This window comes from Danio rerio, chromosome 4 (assembly GCF_049306965.1).
Source record: "Danio rerio strain Tuebingen ecotype United States chromosome 4, GRCz12tu, whole genome shotgun sequence".
Classification (NCBI taxonomy): domain Eukaryota; kingdom Metazoa; phylum Chordata; class Actinopteri; order Cypriniformes; family Danionidae; genus Danio; species Danio rerio.
Genome location: NC_133179.1, coordinates 42975397 through 42994819, shown reverse-complemented (window position 1 = coordinate 42994819; position 19423 = coordinate 42975397). Strand labels below are relative to the sequence as shown.

The 19423-nt window shown below is 42.8% G+C and overlaps 1 protein-coding gene, 1 long non-coding RNA gene, 17 other non-coding genes and 1 pseudogene across 21 annotated transcripts; 18 read left to right on the top strand and 2 right to left on the bottom strand.

Moving 5' to 3' along the window:
* Positions 1-3: 3 nt before the first annotated feature.
* Positions 4-76, top strand: trnak-cuu (transfer RNA lysine (anticodon CUU)). Its single transcript has one exon. It is a non-coding gene; the product is annotated as a tRNA-Lys (tRNA).
* Positions 77-184: 108 nt separating this feature from the next.
* On the top strand, positions 185-258 carry trnan-guu (transfer RNA asparagine (anticodon GUU)). Its single transcript has one exon. It is a non-coding gene; the product is annotated as a tRNA-Asn (tRNA).
* A 352-nt stretch (positions 259-610) lies between these two features.
* Positions 611-684, top strand: trnan-guu (transfer RNA asparagine (anticodon GUU)). The gene has a single exon. It is a non-coding gene; the product is annotated as a tRNA-Asn (tRNA).
* A 352-nt stretch (positions 685-1036) lies between these two features.
* Positions 1037-1110, top strand: trnan-guu (transfer RNA asparagine (anticodon GUU)). The gene has a single exon. It is a non-coding gene; the product is annotated as a tRNA-Asn (tRNA).
* Positions 1111-2131: 1021 nt separating this feature from the next.
* On the top strand, positions 2132-2204 carry trnak-cuu (transfer RNA lysine (anticodon CUU)). The gene has a single exon. It is a non-coding gene; the product is annotated as a tRNA-Lys (tRNA).
* Positions 2205-2557: 353 nt separating this feature from the next.
* trnak-cuu (transfer RNA lysine (anticodon CUU)) lies at positions 2558-2630 on the top strand. Its single transcript has one exon. It is a non-coding gene; the product is annotated as a tRNA-Lys (tRNA).
* Positions 2631-2738: 108 nt separating this feature from the next.
* Positions 2739-2812, top strand: trnan-guu (transfer RNA asparagine (anticodon GUU)). The gene has a single exon. It is a non-coding gene; the product is annotated as a tRNA-Asn (tRNA).
* Positions 2813-3407: 595 nt separating this feature from the next.
* trnak-cuu (transfer RNA lysine (anticodon CUU)) lies at positions 3408-3480 on the top strand. The gene has a single exon. It is a non-coding gene; the product is annotated as a tRNA-Lys (tRNA).
* Positions 3481-4684: 1204 nt separating this feature from the next.
* trnak-cuu (transfer RNA lysine (anticodon CUU)) lies at positions 4685-4757 on the top strand. The gene has a single exon. It is a non-coding gene; the product is annotated as a tRNA-Lys (tRNA).
* A 108-nt stretch (positions 4758-4865) lies between these two features.
* trnan-guu (transfer RNA asparagine (anticodon GUU)) lies at positions 4866-4939 on the top strand. The gene has a single exon. It is a non-coding gene; the product is annotated as a tRNA-Asn (tRNA).
* A 593-nt stretch (positions 4940-5532) lies between these two features.
* Positions 5533-5605, top strand: trnak-cuu (transfer RNA lysine (anticodon CUU)). Its single transcript has one exon. It is a non-coding gene; the product is annotated as a tRNA-Lys (tRNA).
* A 108-nt stretch (positions 5606-5713) lies between these two features.
* Positions 5714-5787, top strand: trnan-guu (transfer RNA asparagine (anticodon GUU)). Its single transcript has one exon. It is a non-coding gene; the product is annotated as a tRNA-Asn (tRNA).
* Positions 5788-6298: 511 nt separating this feature from the next.
* LOC141381749 (uncharacterized) lies at positions 6299-11736 on the top strand. Its single transcript, XR_012402401.1, has 3 exons — positions 6299-9739; positions 10166-10376; positions 10803-11736. It is a non-coding gene; the product is annotated as an uncharacterized lncRNA (long non-coding RNA).
* trnak-cuu (transfer RNA lysine (anticodon CUU)) lies at positions 6809-6881 on the top strand. Its single transcript has one exon. It is a non-coding gene; the product is annotated as a tRNA-Lys (tRNA).
* trnan-guu (transfer RNA asparagine (anticodon GUU)) lies at positions 6990-7063 on the top strand. Its single transcript has one exon. It is a non-coding gene; the product is annotated as a tRNA-Asn (tRNA).
* On the top strand, positions 7416-7489 carry trnan-guu (transfer RNA asparagine (anticodon GUU)). Its single transcript has one exon. It is a non-coding gene; the product is annotated as a tRNA-Asn (tRNA).
* On the top strand, positions 9361-9433 carry trnak-cuu (transfer RNA lysine (anticodon CUU)). The gene has a single exon. It is a non-coding gene; the product is annotated as a tRNA-Lys (tRNA).
* On the top strand, positions 9542-9615 carry trnan-guu (transfer RNA asparagine (anticodon GUU)). The gene has a single exon. It is a non-coding gene; the product is annotated as a tRNA-Asn (tRNA).
* Positions 11509-15166, bottom strand: LOC141381704 (PWWP domain-containing DNA repair factor 3A-like). Of its 3 annotated transcripts, XM_073948035.1 has the most exons (11): positions 15045-15166; positions 14844-14963; positions 14724-14771; positions 14512-14592; positions 14357-14434; positions 14123-14220; positions 13826-13886; positions 13675-13725; positions 13555-13599; positions 13282-13346; positions 12610-13165 (listed from the first exon to the last, which is right to left on the bottom strand). In XM_073948035.1, exons 2-11 carry the CDS (start codon positions 14853-14855, stop codon positions 13090-13092), a joined length of 615 nt encoding a protein of 204 aa, XP_073804136.1. In that variant the 5' UTR covers positions 14856-14963; positions 15045-15166; the 3' UTR covers positions 12610-13089. The 3 variants fall into 3 exon arrangements, with proteins under 3 accessions (XP_073804137.1, XP_073804138.1, XP_073804136.1); XM_073948036.1 differs by lacking the exons at positions 12610-13165; positions 14123-14220; positions 14512-14592; ... (1 more) ...; positions 14844-14963; positions 15045-15166 and adding exons at positions 11509-11585; positions 11674-11734; positions 11821-11909; positions 12001-12188 and having other exon boundaries at positions 14357-14430; XM_073948037.1 differs by lacking the exons at positions 14123-14220; positions 14357-14434; positions 15045-15166 and having other exon boundaries at positions 12605-13165; positions 14844-14931.
* On the bottom strand, positions 15152-17775 carry LOC137490956 (uncharacterized; annotated as a pseudogene).
* Positions 17776-19423: the final 1648 nt, after the last annotated feature.

Below are 19423 nucleotides of genomic sequence, written 5' to 3'. Positions count from 1 at the left end.
TCAGCCCGGCTAGCTCAGTCGGTAGAGCATGAGACTCTTAATCTCAGGGTCGTGGGTTCGAGCCCCACGTTGGGCGTTCCTATTACTTTTCTCTCTCTCTCCCAGCAAACTTACATAAGGCTTCATGTAGCAGACTTTGAGACAAAGTTACGCGTTTCTACCACTGTAGGTGACTTTTCACTAAGTCTCTGTGGCGCAATCGGTTAGCGCGTTCGGCTGTTAACTGAAAGGTTGGTGGTTCAAGCCCACCCAGGGACGAATTAGGCAGTTTGCTGCCTTGCAACTGCTAACACATGCACTGGACATAGATCCTGGGCCACATTCTGTCCAGCGTTACAAGATGAAATCAGGATTTAGCAGAATATTGTCATGGGTAGGGAAGGTATTACTGTTAACAGTGTCTAGTTCTAGTGGGGAGTCCTCATCTGCCTGGCTAGCTCTGTCGGTAGAGCATGAGACTCTTAATGTCAGGGTTGTGGGTTCGAGCCCCACGTTGGGCATTTCTGTTACTTTTCTCTCTCTCTCTCAGCAAACTTACATTAGGTTTCATATAGCAGACCTTTTGAGACAAAGTTACGCGTTTCTACCACTGTAGGTGACTTTTCACTAAGTCTCTGTGGCGCAATCGGTTAGCGCGTTCGGCTGTTAACTGAAAGGTTGGTGGTTCAAGCCCACCCAGGGACGAATTAGGCAGTTTGCTGCCTTGCAACTGCTAACACATGCACTGGACATAGATCCTGGGCCACATTCTGTCCAGCGTTACAAGATGAAATCAGGATTTAGCAGAATATTGTCATGGGTAGGGAAGGTATTACTGTTAACAGTGTCTAGTTATAGTGGGGAGTCCTCATCTGCCTGGCTAGCTCAGTCGGTCGAGCATGATACACTTAATGTCAGGGTCGTGGGTTCGAGCCCCACGTTGGGCGTTTCTGTTACTTTTCTCTCTCTCTCTCAGCAAACTTACATTAGGGTTCATATAGCAGACCTTTTGAGACAAAGTTCCGCGTTTCTACCACTGTAGGTCACCTTTCACTAAGTCTCTGTGGTGCAATCGGTTAGCGCGTTCGGCTGTTAACTGAAAGGTTGGTGGTTCAAGCCCACCCAGGGACGAATTAGGCATTTTGCTGCCTTGCAACTGCTAACACGTGCACTGGACATAGATCCTGGGCCACATTCTGTCCAGCGTTACAAGATGAAATCAGGATTTAGCAGAATATTGTCACGGGTAGGGAAGGTATTACTGTTAACAGTGTCTAGTTCTAGTGGGGACTTCTCATCCGCCTGGCTAGCTCAGTCGGTAGAGCATGAGACTCTTAATGTCAGGGTTGTGGGTTTGAGCCCCACGTTGGTCGTTTCTGTTACTTTTCTCTCTCTCTCTCAGCAAACTTACATTAGGGTTCATATAGCAGACCTTTTGAGACAAAGTTCCGCGTTTCTACCACTGTAGGTGACTTTTTACTAAGTCTCTTTGGCGCAATCGGTTAGCGCGTTCGGCTGTTGACTGAAAGGTTGGTGGTTGAAGCCCACCCAAGGACGAATTAGGCATTTTGCTGCCTTGCAACTGCTAACACGTGCACTGGACATAGATCCTGGGCCACATTCTGTCCAGCGTTACAAGACGAAATCAGGATTTAGCAGAATATTGTCACGGGTAGGGACGGTATTACTGTAAAGAGTGTTTAGCTCTTAAAAGTTCATCTCATCAGCCCGGCTAGCTCAGTCGGTTGAGCATGAGACTCTTAATGTCAGGGTTGTGGGTTCGAGTCCCACGTTGGGCGTTCCTGTTACTTTTCTCTCTTTCTCTCAGCAAACTATCATTAGGGTTCATATAGCAGACCTTTTGAGACAAAGTTACGGGTTTCTACCACTGTAGGTCACCTTTCACTAAGTCTCTGTGGCGCAATCGGTTTGCGCGTTCGGCTGTTAACTGAAAGGTTGGTGGTTCAAGCCCACCCAGGCACGAATTAGGCATTTTGCTGCCTTGCAACTGCTAACACGTGCACTGGACATAGATCCTGGGCCACATTCTGTCCAGCGTTACAAGATGAAATCAGGAATTAGCAGAAGATTGTCACGGGTAGGGAAGGTATTACTGTAAACGGTTTCTGGTTCCTAAAAGAGCTTCTCATCAGCCCGGCTAGCTTAGTCGGTAGAGCATGAGACTCTTAATCTCAGGGTCGTGGGTTCGAGCCCCACTTTGGGCGTTTCTGTTACTTTTCTCTCTCTCTCTCAGCAAACTTACATTAGGGTTCATATAGCAGACCTTTTGAGACAAAGTTCCGTGTTTCTACCACTGTAGTTGACGTTTCACTAAGTCTCTGTGGCGCAATCGGTTAGCGCGTTTGGCTGTTGACTGAAAGGTTGGTGGTTGAAGCCCACCCAGGTACGAATTAGGCATTTTGCTGCCTTGCAACTGCTAACACGTGCACTGGACATAGATCCTGGGCCACATTCTGTCCAGCGTTACAAGACGAAATCAGGATTTAGCAGAACATTGTCACGGGTAGGGAAGGTATTACTGTAAACGGTTTCTGGTTCCTAAAAGAGCTTCTCATCAGCCCGGCTAGCTCAGTCGGTAGAGCATGAGACTCTTAATCTCAGGGTCGTGGGTTCGAGCCCCACGTTGGGCGTGCCTATTACTTTTCTCTCTCTCTCCCAGCAAACTAACACAAGGGTTCATGTAGCTGACTTTGAGACAAAGTTACGCGTTTCTACCACTGTAGGTGACTTTTCACTAAGTCTCTGTGGCGCAATCGGTTAGCGCGTTCGGCTGTTAACTGAAAGGTTGGTGGTTCAAGCCCACCCAGGGACGAATTAGGCAGTTTGCTGCCTTGCAACTGCTAACACATACACTGGACATAGATCCTGGGCCACATTCTGTCCAGCGTTACAAGATGAAATCAGGATTTAGCAGAATATTGTCATGGGTAGGGAAGGTATTACTGTTAACAGTGTCTAGTTCTAGTGGGGAGTCCTCATCTGCCTGGCTAGCTCAGTCGGTCGAGCATGATACACTTAATGTCAGGGTCGTGGGTTCGAGCCCCACGTTGGGCGTTTCTGTTACTTTTCTCTCTCTCTCTCAGCAAACTTACATTAGGGTTCATATAGCAGACCTTTTGAGACAAAGTTCCGCGTTTCTACCACTGTAGGTCACCTTTCACTAAGTCTCTGTGGCGCAATCGGTTAGCGCGTTTGGCTGTTAACTGAAAGGTTGGTGGTTGAAGCCCACCCAGGGACAAGTTAGGCATTTTGCTGCCTTGCAACTGCTAAACCGTGCACTGGACATAGATCCTGGGCCACATTCTGTCCAGCGTTACAAGATGAAATCAGGATTTAGCAGAAGATTGTCACGGGTAGGGAAGGTATTACTGTAAACGGTTTCTGGTTCCTAAATGAGCTTCTCATCAGCCCGGCTAGCTCAGTCGGTAGAGCATGAGACTCTTAATCTCAGGGTCGTGGGTTCGAGCCCCACGTTGGGCGTTCCTGTACTTTTCTCTCTCTCTCCCAGCAAACTTACATAAGGGTTCATGTAGCAGACTTTGAGACAAAGTTCCGCGTTTCTACCACTGTAGGTCACCTTTCAATAAGTCTCTGTGGCGCAGTCGGTTAGCGCGTTTGGCTGTTGACTGAAAGGTTGGTGGTTGAAGCCCACCCAGGTACGAATTAGGCATTTTGCTGCCTTGCAACTGCTAACACGTGCACTGGACATAGATCCTGGGCCACATTCTGTCCAGCGTTACAAGATGAAATCAGGATTTAGCAGAAGATTGTCACGGGTAGGGAAGGTATTACTGTTAACAGTGTCTAGTTCTAGTGGGGACTTTTCATCCGCCTGGCTAGCTCAGTCGGTAGAGCATGAGACTCTTAATGTCAGGGTTGTGGGTTTGAGCCCCACTTTGGTCGTTTCTGTTACTTTTCTCTCTCTCTCTCTCAGCAAACTTACATTAGGGTTCATATAGCAGACGTTTTGAGACAAAGTTCCGCGTTTCTACCACTGTAGGTGACTTTTTACTAAGTCTCTTTGGCGCAATCTGTTAGCGCGTTCGGCTGTTGACTGAAAGGTTGGTGGTTGAAGCCCACCCAGGTACGAATTAGGCATTTTGCTGCCTTGCAACTGCTAACAAGTGCACTGGACATAGATCCTGGGCCACATTCTGTCCAGCGTTACAAGACGAAATCAGGATTTAGCAGAACATTGTCACGGGTAGGGAAGGTATTACTGTAAAGAGTGTTTAGCTCTTAAAAGTTCGTCTCATCAGCCCGGCTAGCTCAGTCGGTTGAGCATGAGTCTCTTAATGTCAGGGTTGTGGGTTCGAGCCCCACGATGGGCGTTCCTGTTACTTTTCTCTCTTTCTCTCAGCAAACTATCATTAGGGTTCATATAGCAGACCTTTTGAGACAAAGTTACGGGTTTCTACCACTGTAGGTCACCTTTCACTAAGTCTCTGTGGCGCAATCGGTTTGCGCGTTCGGCTGTTAACTGAAAGGTTGGTGGTTCAAGCCCACCCAGGCACGAAATAGGCATTTTGCTGCCTTGCAACTGCTAACACGTGCACTGGACATAGATCCTGGGCCACATTCTGTCCAGCGTTACAAGACGAAATCAGGATTTAGCAGAAGATTGTCACGGGTAGGGAAGGTATTACTGTAAACGGTTTCTGGTTCCTAAAAGAGCTTCTCATCAGCCCGGCTAGCTCAGTCGGTAGAGCATGAGACTCTTAATCTCAGGGTCGTGGGTTCGAGCCCCACGTTGGGCGTTCCTATTACTTTTCTCTCTCTCTCCCAGCAAACTTACATAAGGCTTCATGTAGCAGACTTTGAGACAAAGTTACGCGTTTCTACCACTGTAGGTGACTTTTCACTAAGTCTCTGTGGCGCAATCGGTTAGCGCGTTCGGCTGTTAACTGAAAGGTTGGTGGTTCAAGCCCACCCAGGGACGAATTAGGCAGTTTGCTGCCTTGCAACTGCTAACACATGCACTGGACATAGATCCTGGGCCACATTCTGTCCAGCGTTACAAGATGAAATCAGGATTTAGCAGAACATTGTCACGGGTAGGGAAGGTATTACTGTAAAGAGTGTTTAGCTCTTAAAAGTTCATCTCATCAGCCCGGCTAGCTCAGTCGGTTGAGCATGAGACTCTTAATGTCAGGTTTGTGGGTTCGAGCCCTACGTTGGGCGTTCCTGTTACTTTTCTCTCTCTCTCCCAGCAAACTTACATTAGCGTTCATGTAGCAGACTTTGAGACAAAGTTACGCGTTTCTACCACTGTAGGTGACTTTTCACTAAGTCTCTGTGGTGCAATCGGTTAGCGCGTTAGGCTGTTAACTGAAAGGTTGGTGGTTGAAGCCCACCCAGAGACGAATTAGGCATTTTGCTGCCTTGCAACTGCTAAACCGTGCACTGGGCATATATCCTGGGCCACATTCTGTCCAGCGTTACAAGATGAAATCAGGATTTAGCAGAAGATTGTCACTGGTAGGGAAGGTATTACTGTAAACGGTTTCTGGTTCCTAAAAGAGCTTCTCATCAGCCCGGCTAGCTCAGTCGGTAGAGCATGAGACTCTTAATCTCAGGGTCGTGGGTTCGAGCCCCACGTTGGGCGTTCCTGTTTCTTTTCTCTCTCTCTCCCAGCAAACTTACATAAGGTTTAATATAGCAGACTTTGAGACAAAGTTACGCGTTTCTACCACTGTAGGTGACTTTTCATTAAGTCTCTGTGGCGCAATCGGTTAGCGCGTTCGGCTGTTAACTGAAAGGTTGGTGGTTCAAGCCCACCCAGGGACGAATTAGGCATTTTGCTGCCTTGCAACTGCTAACACGTGCACTGGACATAGATCCTGGGCCACATTCTGTCCAGCGTTACAAGATGAAATCAGGATTTAGCAGAAGATTGTCACGGGTAGGGAAGGTATTACTGTTAACAGTGTCTAGTTCTAGTGGGGACTTCTCATCCGCCTGGCTAGCTCAGTCGGTAGAGCATGAGACTCTTAATGTCAGGGTTGTGGGTTTGAGCCCCACGTTGGTCGTTTCTGTTACTTTTCTCTCTCTCTCTCAGCAAACTTACATTAGGGTTCATATAGCAGACCTTTTGAGACAAAGTTCCGCGTTTCTACCACTGTAGGTGACTTTTTACTAAGTCTCTTTGGCGCAATCTGTTAGCGCGTTCGGCTGTTGACTGAAAGGTTGGTGGTTGAAGCCCACCCAGGTACGAATTAGGCATTTTGCTGCCTTGCAACTGCTAACACGTGCACTGGACATAGATCCTGGGCCACATTCTGTCCAGCGTTACAAGACGAAATCAGGATTTAGCAGAACATTGTCACGGGTAGGGAAGGTATTACTGTAAATAGTGTTTAGCTCTTAAAAGTTCATCTCATCAGCCCGGCTAGCTCAGTCGGTTGAGCATGAGACTCTTAATGTCAGGGTTGTGGGTTCGAGCCCCACGTTGGGCGTTCCTGTTACTTTTCTCTCTTTCTCTCAGCAAACTATCATTAGGGTTCATATAGCAGACCTTTTGAGACAAAGTTACGGGTTTCTACCACTGTAGGTCACCTTTCACTAAGTCTCTGTGGCGCAATCGGTTTGCGCGTTCGGCTGTTAACTGAAAGGTTGGTGGTTCAAGCCCACCCAGGCACGAATTAGGCATTTTGCTGCCTTGCAACTGCTAACACGTGCACTGGACATAGATCCTGGGCCACATTCTGTCCAGCGTTACAAGACGAAATCAGGATTTAGCAGAAGATTGTCACGGATAGGGAAGGTATTACTGTAAACGGTTTCTGGTTCCTAAAAGAGCTTCTCATCAGCCCGGCTAGCTCAGTCGGTAGAGCATGAGACTCTTAATCTCAGGGTCGTGGGTTCGAGCCCCACGTTGGGCGTTCCTATTACTTTTCTCTCTCTCTCCCAGCAAACTTACATAAGGCTTCATGTAGCAGACTTTGAGACAAAGTTACGCGTTTCTACCACTGTAGGTGACTTTTCACTAAGTCTCTGTGGCGCAATCGGTTAGCGCGTTCGGCTGTTAACTGAAAGGTTGGTGGTTCAAGCCCACCCAGGGACGAATTAGGCAGTTTGCTGCCTTGCAACTGCTAACACATGCACTGGACATAGATCATGGGCCACATTCTGTCCAGCGTTACAAGATGAAATCAGGATTTAGCAGAATATTGTCATGGGTAGGGAAGGTATTACTGTTAACAGTGTCTAGTTCTAGTGGGGAGTCCTCATCTGCCTGGCTAGCTCAGTCGGTCGAGCATGATACACTTAATGTCAGGGTCGTGGGTTCGAGCCCCACGTTGGGCGTTTCTGTTACTTTTCTCTCTCTCTCTCAGCAAACTTACATTAGGGTTCATATAGCAGACCTTTTGAGACAAAGTTCCGCGTTTCTACCACTGTAGGTCACCTTTCACTAAGTCTCTGTGGCGCAATCGGTTAGCGCGTTCGGCTGTTAACTGAAAGGTTGGTGGTTCAAGCCCACCCAGGGACGAATTAGGCATTTTGCTGCCTTGCAACTGCTAACACGTGCACTGGACATAGATCCTGGGCCACATTCTGTCCAGCGTTACAAGATGAAATCAGGATTTAGCAGAATATTGTCACGGGTAGGGAAGGTATTACTGTTAACAGTGTCTAGTTCTAATGGGGACTTCTCATCCGCCTGGCTAGCTCAGTCGGTAGAGCATGAGACTCTTAATGTCAGGGTTGTGGGTTTGAGCCCCACGTTGGTCGTTTCTGTTACTTTTCTCTCTCTCTCTCAGCAAACTTACATTAGGGTTCATATAGCAGACCTTTTGAGACAAAGTTCCGCGTTTCTACCACTGTAGGTGACTTTTTACTAAGTCTCTTTGGCGCAATCGGTTAGCGCGTTCGGCTGTTGACTGAAAGGTTGGTGGTTGAAGCCCACCCAAGGACGAATTAGGCATTTTGCTGCCTTGCAACTGCTAACACGTGCACTGGACATAGATCCTGGGCCACATTCTGTCCAGCGTTACAAGATGAAATCAGGATTTAGCAGAATATTGTCACGGGTAGGGACGGTATTACTGTAAAGAGTGTTTAGCTCTAAAAAGTTCATCTCATCAGCCCGGCTAGCTCAGTCGGTTGAGCATGAGACTCTTAATGTCAGGGTTGTGGGTTCGAGCCCCACGTTGGGCGTTCCTGTTACTTTTCTCTCTTTCTCTCAGCAAACTATCATTAGGGTTCATATAGCAGACCTTTTGAGACAAAGTTACGGGTTTCTACCACTGTAGGTCACCTTTCACTAAGTCTCTGTGGCGCAATCGGTTTGCGCGTTCGGCTGTTAACTGAAAGGTTGGTGGTTCAAGCCCACCCAGGCACGAATTAGGCATTTTGCTGCCTTGCAACTGCTAACACATGCACTGGACATAGATCCTGGGCCACATTCTGTCCAGCGTTACAAGATGAAATCAGGATTTAGCAGAATATTGTCACGGGTAGGGAAGGTATTACTGTTAACAGTGTCTAGTTCTAGTGGGGAGTCCTCATCTGCCTGGCTAGCTCAGTCGGTCGAGCATGATACACTTAATGTCAAGGTCGTGGGTTCGAGCCCCACGTTGGGCGTTTCTGTTACTTTTCTCTCTCTCTCTCAGCAAACTTACATTAGGGTTCATATAGCAGACCTTTTGAGACAAAGTTCCGCGTTTCTACCACTGTAGGTCACCTTTCACTAAGTCTCTTTGGCGCAATCGGTTAGCGCGTTCGGCTGTTGACTGAAAGGTTGGTGGTTGAAGCCCACCCAGGCACGAATTAGGCATTTTGCTGCCTTGCAACTGCTAACACGTGCACTGGACATAGATCCTGGGCCACATTCTTTCCAGCGTTACAAGACGAAATCAGGATTTAGCAGAACATTGTCACGGGTAGGGAAGGTATTACTGTAAAGAGTGTTTAGCTCTTAAAAGTTCATCTCATCAGCCCGGCTAGCTCAGACGGTTGAGCATGAGACTCTTAATGTCAGGGTCGTGGGTTCGAGCCCCACGTTGGGTCTTCCTGTTACTTTTCTCTCTCTCTCCCAGCAAACTTACATTAGCGTTCATGTAGCCGACTTTGAGACAAAGTTACGCGTTTCTACCACTGTAGGTGACTTTTCACTAAGTCTCTGTGGTGCAATCGGTTAGCGCGTTAGGCTGTTAACTGAAAGGTTGGTGGTTGAAGCCCACCCAGAGACGAATTAGGCATTTTGCTGCCTTGCAACTGCTAAACCGTGCACTGGGCATATATCCTGGGCCACATTCTGTCCAGCGTTACAAGACGAAATCAGGATTTAGCAGAAGATTGTCACGGGTAGGGAAGGTATTACTGTAAACGGTTTCTGGTTCCTAAAAGAGCTTCTCATCAGCCCGGCTAGCTCAGTCGGTAGAGCATGAGACTCTTAATCTCAGGGTCGTGGGTTCGAGCCCCACGTTGGGCGTTCCTATTACTTTTCTCTCTCTCTCCCAGCAAACTTACATAAGGGTACATGTAGCAGACTTTGAGACAAAGTTACGCGTTTCTACCACTGTAGGTGACTTTTCACTAAGTCTCTGTGGCGCAATCGGTTAGCGCGTTCGGCTGTTAACTGAAAAGTTGGTGGTTCAAGCCCACCCAGGGACGAATTAGGCAGTTTGCTGCCTTGCAACTGCTAACACATGCACTGGACATAGATCATGGGCCACATTCTGTCCAGCGTTACAAGATGAAATCAGGATTTAGCAGAAGATTGTCACGGGTAGGGAAGGTATTACTTGTAACAGTGTCTAGTTCTAGTGGGGAGTCCTCATCTGCCTGGCTAGCTCAGTCGGTCGAGCATGATACACTTAATGTCAGGGTCGTGGGTTCGAGCCCCACGTTGGGCGTTTCTGTTACTTTTCTCTCTCTCTCTCAGCAAACTTACATTAGGGTTCATATAGCAGACCTTTTGAGACAAAGTTCCGCGTTTCTACCATTGTAGGTCACCTTTCACTAAGTCTCTGTGGCGCAATCGGTTAGCGCGTTCGGCTGTTAACTGAAAGCTTGGTGGTTGAAGCCCACCCAGGGACAAATTTGGCATTTTGCTGCCTTGCAACTGCTAAACCGTGCACTGGGCATATATCCTGGGCCACATTCTGTCCAGCGTTACAAGACGAAATCAGGATTTAGCAGAACATTGTCACGGGTAGGGAAGGTATTACTGTAAAGAGTGTTTAGCTCTTAAAAGTTCATCTCATCAGCCCGGCTAGCTCAGTCGGTAGAGCATGAGACTCTTAATGTCAGGGTCGTGGGTTCGAGCCCCACGTTGGGTCTTCCTGTTACTTTTCTCTCTCTCTCCCAGCAACCTTACATTAGCGTTCATGTAGCAGTCTTTGAGACAAAGTTACGCGTTTCTACCACTGTAGGTGACCTTTCACTAAGTCTCTGTAGCGCAATTGGTTAGCGCGTTAGGCTGTTAACTGAAAGGTTGGTGGTTCAAGCCCACCCAGGGACGAATTAGGCATTTTGCTGCCTTGCAACTGCTAACACGTGCACTGGACATAGATCCTGGGCCACATTCTGTCCAGCGTTACAAGATGAAATCAGGATTTAGCAGAAGATTGTCACGGGTAGGGAAGGTATTACTGTTAACAGTGTCTAGTTCTAGTGGAGACTCTTCATCCGCCTGGCTAGCTCTGTCGGTAGAGCATGAGACTCTTAATGTCAGGGTTGTGGGTTCGAGCCCCACGTTGGGCATTTCTGTTACTTTTCTCTCTCTCTCTCAGCAAACTTACATTAGGTTTCATATAGCAGACCTTTTGAGACAAAGTTCCGCGTTTCCACCACTGTAGGTGACTTTTCACTAAGTCTCTGTGACACAATCGGTTAGCGCGTTCGGCTGTTAACTGAAAGGTTGGTGGTTCAAGCCCACCCAGGGACGGATCAATCATTTTGATGCCTTGCAACTGCTAACACATGCACTGGACAAAGATCCTGGGCCAAATTCTGTCCAGCGTTACAAGATGAAATCAGGATTTAGCAGAATATTGTCATGGGTAGGAAAGGTATCACTGTTAACAGTGTCTAGACAAAGTTCCGCGTTTCTACCACTGTAGGTGACCATTCCCTAAGTCTCTGTGGCAACATTATGAAGCTGCAGGCCCCGAGACCCAACCGCACGCTCAGACCTGCTCGCTCAGACCAGCACTTCCAGACCTATCATTTTCTCAGACAGTGCCACCTGCTGTTGGAAAAATTGCCTAACCTGAATTGATTGATTTATAAATTTTAAATTACACTATTTTTCTACTATAAAATATTGCACTATGATTGAATACATTATTATATAAAATATTAAACATACTAGATTATGATTTAATGCATTAAGTCTGTTGTATTTTAATTAACTGTATTTGTAAATAGATATTGTTCAGTTACTTAAATATTTTCAGTCATTTATTGTTTTTGTTTTTTGTTTTTAAATCATTAAGGATTTATCAAACTCTTTAGTATTGAGTTGAGGGAATGAACATTATCTTATTATTCACAGAATAAATGATAGTACTCGGAGTAATTTTCTCACATCAAACTTTATTTTTTTTATAAATTTTCATGAGGTCCTACAAGTCATCGAGCTGTAAAAAATGCAGAGAAAAATTGTGAAAAACAATACTTGGATTAATAATGTATTTATTACATATAAAATAAAATAAAATGCTTTACATTCTTGTTGGGGAGATTTTTCATTTCTCGAGCAATTCTTCTGTTAAATTCCTCAACTTCACTAAAAAAAATAAATAAATGCTGTTGTCAGAAATTGTGTTTAACATAAAAACTTAACAGCTTTTGTACAATAAAATGTAAACATACCTTGCGTGATAAATGGGGCCCTGGAGGAAGACATCTTCAGCCTCCTGCCAAGACAAGCCTTGTAACTCGGAAATGCCATGAGTTATGGCCTGTACAAACATACAGATAAACCAATTAATAAAATAAAACACACACTGCAGAACATAAGCATGCTCATGTACATACATGTTTTGTGATTACCTCTGGGAGGAGACATCCACAAATGAACTCCACCTCATCATTGAAGGTCAGCTGTGTTTTGGTTTGATTAAGAATTCCTCTGATGTAGTCATAAATGATTGACTGGGACTGCTCATTCTCAATGAAGACAGGCACTTGAGAACGGGGTTTAGTGGAAACCAATTTGACCTTTTCCCACTGAGTATATCCTTTGGGCCATAGAAGGAAATTATATTTCATATGTAAATGCACAAGTAATTAATTATATTTGGCAAATAATAGTCAAATTGTCACTTGACTATATTTAAGTCAACCATACTCAGAGTCTAGAGGAGTAATTTAAAGTGGAACCATCTATACCACCAAATGCTGCTCTGGTGATTTTGATGTGATAATCAAGTCCACTAATCTTTTGTCATTCCTTTCCCAATCTTGAACTGCTTGGACATGTGCCGGAAGATTGGATGTGGTTTTTCTTTTCACCCTAAAAAGGAGCAGAATTTTTCCATCCAAGACACTTCTTGCCTTCTCAGTCCAGAAAGCAAATCTGTGCCCATAGCTTTTAATAACAAGACAAGACAAAATCCATAATTACTGTGTAACGTGGAGACTGACACGGAGGGATCCATTATGCAATATTTATTAATCACAACTTCACTCAAACACACAATATGCACCGGAGTGCACACACACATCCACAGTAGTAGTATGGGTATCAAGACTGATGATGAACAGACACAGAGTGAGTTACCAGGCATGAGTGGAAGGGAGTGAGCGAGAACCAGGATCTGTTATGCAGGCTTGGGTCAAGGGCAGGCAGCAAGGATCAGAGTCCGTATAACAGGCGTGGTTCGTGGGCAGGCAGAGAGAGAGTCAGAGTCCGTATAACAAGCATGGGTCGTGGGCAGGCAGAATGCGAAGCAAAGTAAGAGACAGGCTGGAGTCGTGCACAGGAGATCAGGCTGGAGATCATGCTCAGAAATGCTGGCCGGGGCTAAACAAGACTTCGCCCTGATCGAGTGTTTGAGTGCGGCTTATAAGAGGTACGTGGGTCATTAGCCAGATTCCAATCAGGTGTATGCGCAATCAGTGTAGATGGATGACGTAATGCTAAAAGTCCGGAGATGGTGGCCTCTGCTGGCCAGTGAGGGGAGTTACTGGGACCGAGTCGGTGAAATACTGGTCACTGGTAAGAGAGATTTTAAGTATGTTTTGTTATTCATGTTACAAGTTGTTGTATTGACACAATATAAATTTTTAATTTTACAGATTTACAAGAAAAATAAATAAATACTGACATACCCATCAGTTTGAAATTGTTCCATGAGTAGAAGGCACCACCACTGACGGATGATAGGTATATCCATCTGAAAGAAAGACTGTTTAGTCTGACAGTTAACCAACATGTTTTTGTTAATACATGAAGTTGGGTGAGCTTGCAATAACCATGCCCCTTTTTTTAAAAGATATGTTGCTTAGAAGAAAGCAAGATAATATACACTAAAATAGTTACATTTTAACTATGATTTAAAAAAGCACCAACAAAATAAAGTTACATAAATAATAAAATAATACCTCCTGGAATTGAAACCCAATGCCACACACCATTGAGAGGGTGTACTGAAAAGAGAGAAGCCACAGTCATTTACAATGTTTACAAAATCTTTAAATCAATTAACTCAATTTATATCTTACCATGAGTACAAAAACACCACAATCATTCCCTCTTGTCTGACGTGGCAAAGCCTAAAATAGGCAAAGCAAATCAATTTTATTTTAGAATAATGTACAAAAAATTTAATTGTTGTAAAAGCCAAATAATAATTTTTTAAAGTTGATTCCTCACTGGAAAATCATATCCAGTCTTTTCAGACCATGTCCCATGATCCACTTGGTAAGCAATTTTCCTGTAAACAAAACATAGTCGTAATACTAACAATTACAGCTCACCTCAACTCTAGAACACCATGCATAAAAAAGGCTAGATGAACATACAGTAGCCAGAAGTTTATGAAACGGCTATAGTAACGTAGCCAAAAGTGGCAGAACTATAATACACGGTTAGGAAATAAATAGAAATGGCTATAGGAACGTAGCCATATATCACATAAAGGCTGAAACATGTCTTAGTTTATTGATAGACCTAAAAATTGCCCTGTATTCCTCATCTCCAAATCCTGATTCATGCTCTGCGTACAGAGAGTCTAAAAACACCATCTCTCTTCGAAGCGGCATCATTATCTACAATGTTAAAGGTGTAAAAATATTTCATTTGAACATTATTGCTTCTTCCAAGATTTTTCAGTGTTTTATTTTAGAAACACACACATTGCAATACCAATTAATGTATGCACTAGACATTTCAACATTTTCTTACACAGACAACAAAGTGGTCTGGTCCATTGGCATTTGTCCATGCTGGAAAGGCTAACAGGTTTTTCAAGTCTGCATCTTCCTAGAATTGATCAGGACAGTTATGTCGTTTAATTTAGGTTGTACTTCTCACACAGTAAATACAGTACATACACGCACCGGTAATCCAGTAACAATGTTGTTAGGAGTTTCTTTCCACACAGGGAAAACATAAAAGTCCTCAATGTATATGTCCTTGCCCTACATGAATAAAAAGAAACTGTTGACAATGACATGAACATTTTCACACAGTTTAGAAATTGTTTTTTTTTTTATTTTATTTGGATCAAGTTAAAACAATCTATATAAATATTATGTTTTATAGTACATACAATTTGTCGAGCCATTTTACAAATAAGCTTCATGCAGGCGTTTCCAATCTGCAATAAATACTTTGATAAGTCAATGTTTTTAATAAAAAAAAAGTTATAATAAAAAAACAGACTGCTTACATGGAAGTCCATGTCCCTCAACAATCCAAGGCTCCAAAATTCTTCTCGAATAAGGCACACTTGCCCCTCCTTCACAATTATTTCACTGCCAGGGCGATTTCGGTCCAGCACATAATCAAGCTGTAATAATAATAACATTAAATATGTGTGTGTGTGTGTGTGTGTGTGTGTGTGCATTTATATGTAATGGTAATTGTTCACCAGTTTCTCTTGTAATGGATGCCAGTCCCTCTCCCAAGGCTTAGTAGGTTCCAAAAAATTCAGAAGAGTGGTAGGTTCACAAGCTGTTTTTTCTGTAATTGGTACTGATGACAGAGGAGATGTGACTGATGTTATGCCTGGTGATGCAGCGGTCGTTTGTAAAGTCACAATATTTTCTGGCAGTGCTGTCAGTGGACCTTAGAGTACATTAAAGCATCAAAATTTGAAAATAACACATAATAATTAGAGAACAGAAACTTGACACTGAGGAACTGGAAATAACAGTCAAATTACCAAGTGACATGTCCATTCATTTCTCTGTGGAGGATGGATTTTCTATAAATACAAATATACACATAAGTACAGTTATGGATATAGTGATGTATTTGTTATAAAGTAAGGGAAACATTACCTAACACAACCTGGCTGTGGTCATTCATGTGAATGTTTGTGTTGAATTCCTTTTTTATGTCATGAAGACGTTTCTCGTTTTTTCTGACATTGTAATGGTGGATGATGTTTCGCATGAGGAAAACATGTGTGGATGGCAATGCCATGTTCATAAAGTAGTTATTTGTCTTTAGCTTTGAAAAAAGCTGTTCTGCAGCCTGACTGTTAACTTTGCCAGCACAAGACGAAGCTTCCTCAGTGAATCACGAGGATCTTTTGTGTTGTCTTCGTGAAAGCGGTCATACAGAACATAGTGTTCTGCAGAACCAGTTATTGGATGACCATCCGGATCTGGACTTTGCTTTTTTGCAGTGAGCCATGGCAGTTACCTGTAATTTTCCTGATTTTGCTTTTGCAATATTTTCAGTGGTTGGTTCGAGTAACCTTCCCTCGAAAGGTGTGAAAGTTATGGGTTGCCTCAAATTTGTGTGGGTGGACAGTCCACGGGCAAAGTCATAAACAACAACATTAGGCAGATGCTTCCAAGACAGAAGCACATCTGCAAAATCCCGTGGACTTTCTGCTCGCAGATTACATTTTATACTGTAAACTATGCCACAAGGACACATAATGACAGCCCAACCTCCTGGAACAGACAAAAAAGATAAGCAAATAGTTAAGAAAACATAATCAAATCCCATTAATGACATTGGGACTTAAATGACCATAGGTTATGATGGAGGGCAGTGGCATTAACCTTAACAAAGTATACTTTTAAAAAATTTAAAGATGCAGTGCCTCAGTGATGTAAATACACTCCCCCACACGGAAAGCAACAATAGGTGTCAGACGAGGCCACCTCCAACACCCCCCCAGAGCTGTACACCACCAGTCACTCCCCAATCAGTGCCAAGCAGAAAACAGGACCCATTATGTCTATGTGACTTTGTACATTTCTGATTTATTTGTAATATTTTAATGTGCAACATTGAGGTTTACCTGAAGCAGCCCAAATCTTTTCAAAAACCTTGTCATAGGCCTCCCTTGACCTCATCTCCTCCGAAAGTCGCAGGAGTAGATCTGTGCGAGAGCCTTTGGCATCTAAACCACACTCTTGACACAGTCTTCTTATCACTCCCACCTATCACATAAAACACACATGTTAAATGAAATGCTAACACTGACAAATAATACATATAATTAGCATTATATATTTAACTTTCTGTTTTGAAAGTTTGTCCTTTAAGCGATCTTCAGAGACAGTTATTTCTGTTCGTTCTGCAGTTTTTGCTTTGTGCACTTTCTCAAATTCAGTGTTGAGAACAACATTCGCTATATGAGTCTTACTCCCGATCCAGGGTGCCCAAAAGTTGTAACTAGGTGTAACACAAAATGGATTGTTTTTTTGACCTTTAGGACAAACAAACATGTTAATACATCAGTGAATTTAGATTGTACTCCTGAAAACACTTATGAAATTAAATAATGATGACATGCCATTCCTGATATAATAAATTTCCTTACTTGAAAAAATCCTCGAGCAATTCGTTCTTCTGTCAGTGCCTTCCAAAACATATCTAAATCCACCTCTCCATTAAAATCTTGTGGAGGCTGTGAAAGATCACGCACTAAAGAAAATAAATACATACTATAAACTTACTAATAGTTTTACTAATAAGACTTACCTCTCTGCAGTAAAAAGGAAAGATATTTACCAGAGAGATGAAAGGATGCCTTCTTGTGGAGGTCCATTATGACCACAGGTGGATGGTCACCACAAGATACACATGAATACTCGTATTCATGGTCAGTTAGGGCCTCAAAATGCAGATAGCCGTGGAGAAGAGTAACTGCTGAGGGGAACTGTACACCTGTAGTTACCTCCAAGTACTCCACTACTCTGCTGACTGCTGTATGCACCTATGATAAAGAAATCACAGTTAATCAGTACTTATATAGGCAAGGCAAGGCAAGTTTATTTATATAGCACATTTCATACACAATGGTAATTCAAAGTGCTTTACATAAACAAGAATAAAAGAGACAAGTATAAGAAAATAAAAACAAAGAATAAAAATGATTTAAAAAAACAGTTAAAAACAGAAAACATAATAGTGTGAACTGTCGGACGTAGCACAGTGCTCATTCAGTAAAGGCACAGCTAAACAGATGTGTTTTAAGTCTTGATTTGAATGTGCCTAATGTTGCCTAACATAAAATCAACACTATGAAGAAATCCTATTGTTGTTAAAAATATTATATTGTATAACATATAATATATGTATTGTATAACGATTACCTGCAACAGGTTTCTTATGGTGAGGCAGAGAGAGAGTTCAAGCAGGACATGGTCATTGAAGTTATGCAAACCATTAGCCCACTCTTGGTAACGGTACATCATTCCACAGAAAGGACATAATTTGTAGTAGGTTGAAATATCTGCAGATACAGAATGTAAAAAAAATGGTTTAGTATCTTTTTCATAATTAAAATAAAATAAAATATGTAAGTAACAATTATCAACCTTGGACAATTCCTGTAGTTGTAAGAATTTTCGCTTTACGTGTAATGCAGACAGGATCACTGAGCAATGTGCGGTCTGAGCAGTGGTAGCACATTGTCTCATCAGGGATTAGGTGTTTTGGAAATTCCTTATAGTCTGAAGAAAGCCTCAAATGACTGGGAATAGTAGATGGTAGCTTTTTATTCATTAAGATGTATTCTACTATGCTCTTTACTTTAGCAATGTCCTTTGGAGGGTAATTCTCACTTTCATCACTTTCCTCCATCGCTGCTGCCTGAAATTCTTCAGCGCTTTCAGTGCTCCGAACTTTTCGGAAGAGTTCAGGGTGAATTTGAAAGAGGTGCCATTTTGCTATGTATTTATGGGTACATGATCTCTGGGTTTTTGCATAGGGACAGTGCCATGAATTCTTCTTGGTGTCATATGATACCATGACTCTGCCCAGTCTACTATAATATGATATATTAGGCTCGTAGACCGATATGAACCTTTTTGTTGGTGGGACTCCAATCTTGGATTCAACTGCCAGCTGTCGGTGGTTTGCCGTCTCAGGAATGTCAGGTGCTTGCAGCAGGAGGTTGTTTCGTTAGCGCTTCCGCTTTCGTTAGTGAAGTTCTTTTGCGGAACGTTTGTAGATCCCGTCGTGTTCTTCAAGCTATGTCGTTTGAGCACTGTGCTGATAGGCTGACGTAAGAAAACAGGACACAAAATATACAAGGCAAAAGTGCAAAGCACGGAGCTCTAGGCAAAGGCGGTCCGAACCGCAGCAAAGCAGGAGGTCGACATGTCCAAATAGACCAAATCAGAAACTAAGCAGAGAAAAACGGCATCTGTACAGAAAGAAAACAGATGGAACAGGTGGTTTGCAAGCACAGGTACGTCTGCTGCAAGTACAGCGCCGTCAGGAGACAGGGGTTGCTGGCCCATTCCCCAAGCTCGGTGGCTGGACATCACCGTCCTGGAGTACGGCCGATAGAAAACGGCGGCTGACGGCTGAATTTTTGAAAAAGAACAAAAAATGAAATATTTTTTAAAAATAACAAAAAATCAAATTTTTTTTAAAAAATAAAAAAATCGAAATTTTTTGAAAAATAACAAAAAATAAAAAAAATTTGAAAAATCACCAAAAAATGAATTTTTTGAAAAATCACCAAAAATGAAAATTTATGAAAAATCACAAAAAATGAAAAATTTTTGAAAAAATAACAAAAAATGAAATTTTTTTGAAAAATCACCAAAAATTTATTTTTTTTGAAAAATCACCAAAAATGAAAGTTTTTCGAAAAATAAAAAAATGAATATTTTTTGAAAAATAACAAAAAATGTAATTTTTTCTAAAAATCACCAAAAATGAACAATTTTTGAAAAATAACAAAAAATTACATTTTTGAAAAATCACAAAAAATGAAAATTTTTTGAAAAATCACAAAAAATCACAAAAAATGAAATTTTTTCGAAAAATCAA

Bases quoted from the DNA above. Each gene is read 5' to 3' on its own strand.
- LOC141381704 (XM_073948035.1), bottom strand. The intron at 14,593-14,723 runs GTATGTACTATA...TTATTCATGTAG, and splicing joins GTAAAATGGCTCGACAAATT to GGCAAGGACATATACATTGA. The intron at 13,726-13,825 runs GTGAGGAATCAA...TGCCTATTTTAG, and splicing joins AGACTGGATATGATTTTCCA to GCTTTGCCACGTCAGACAAG.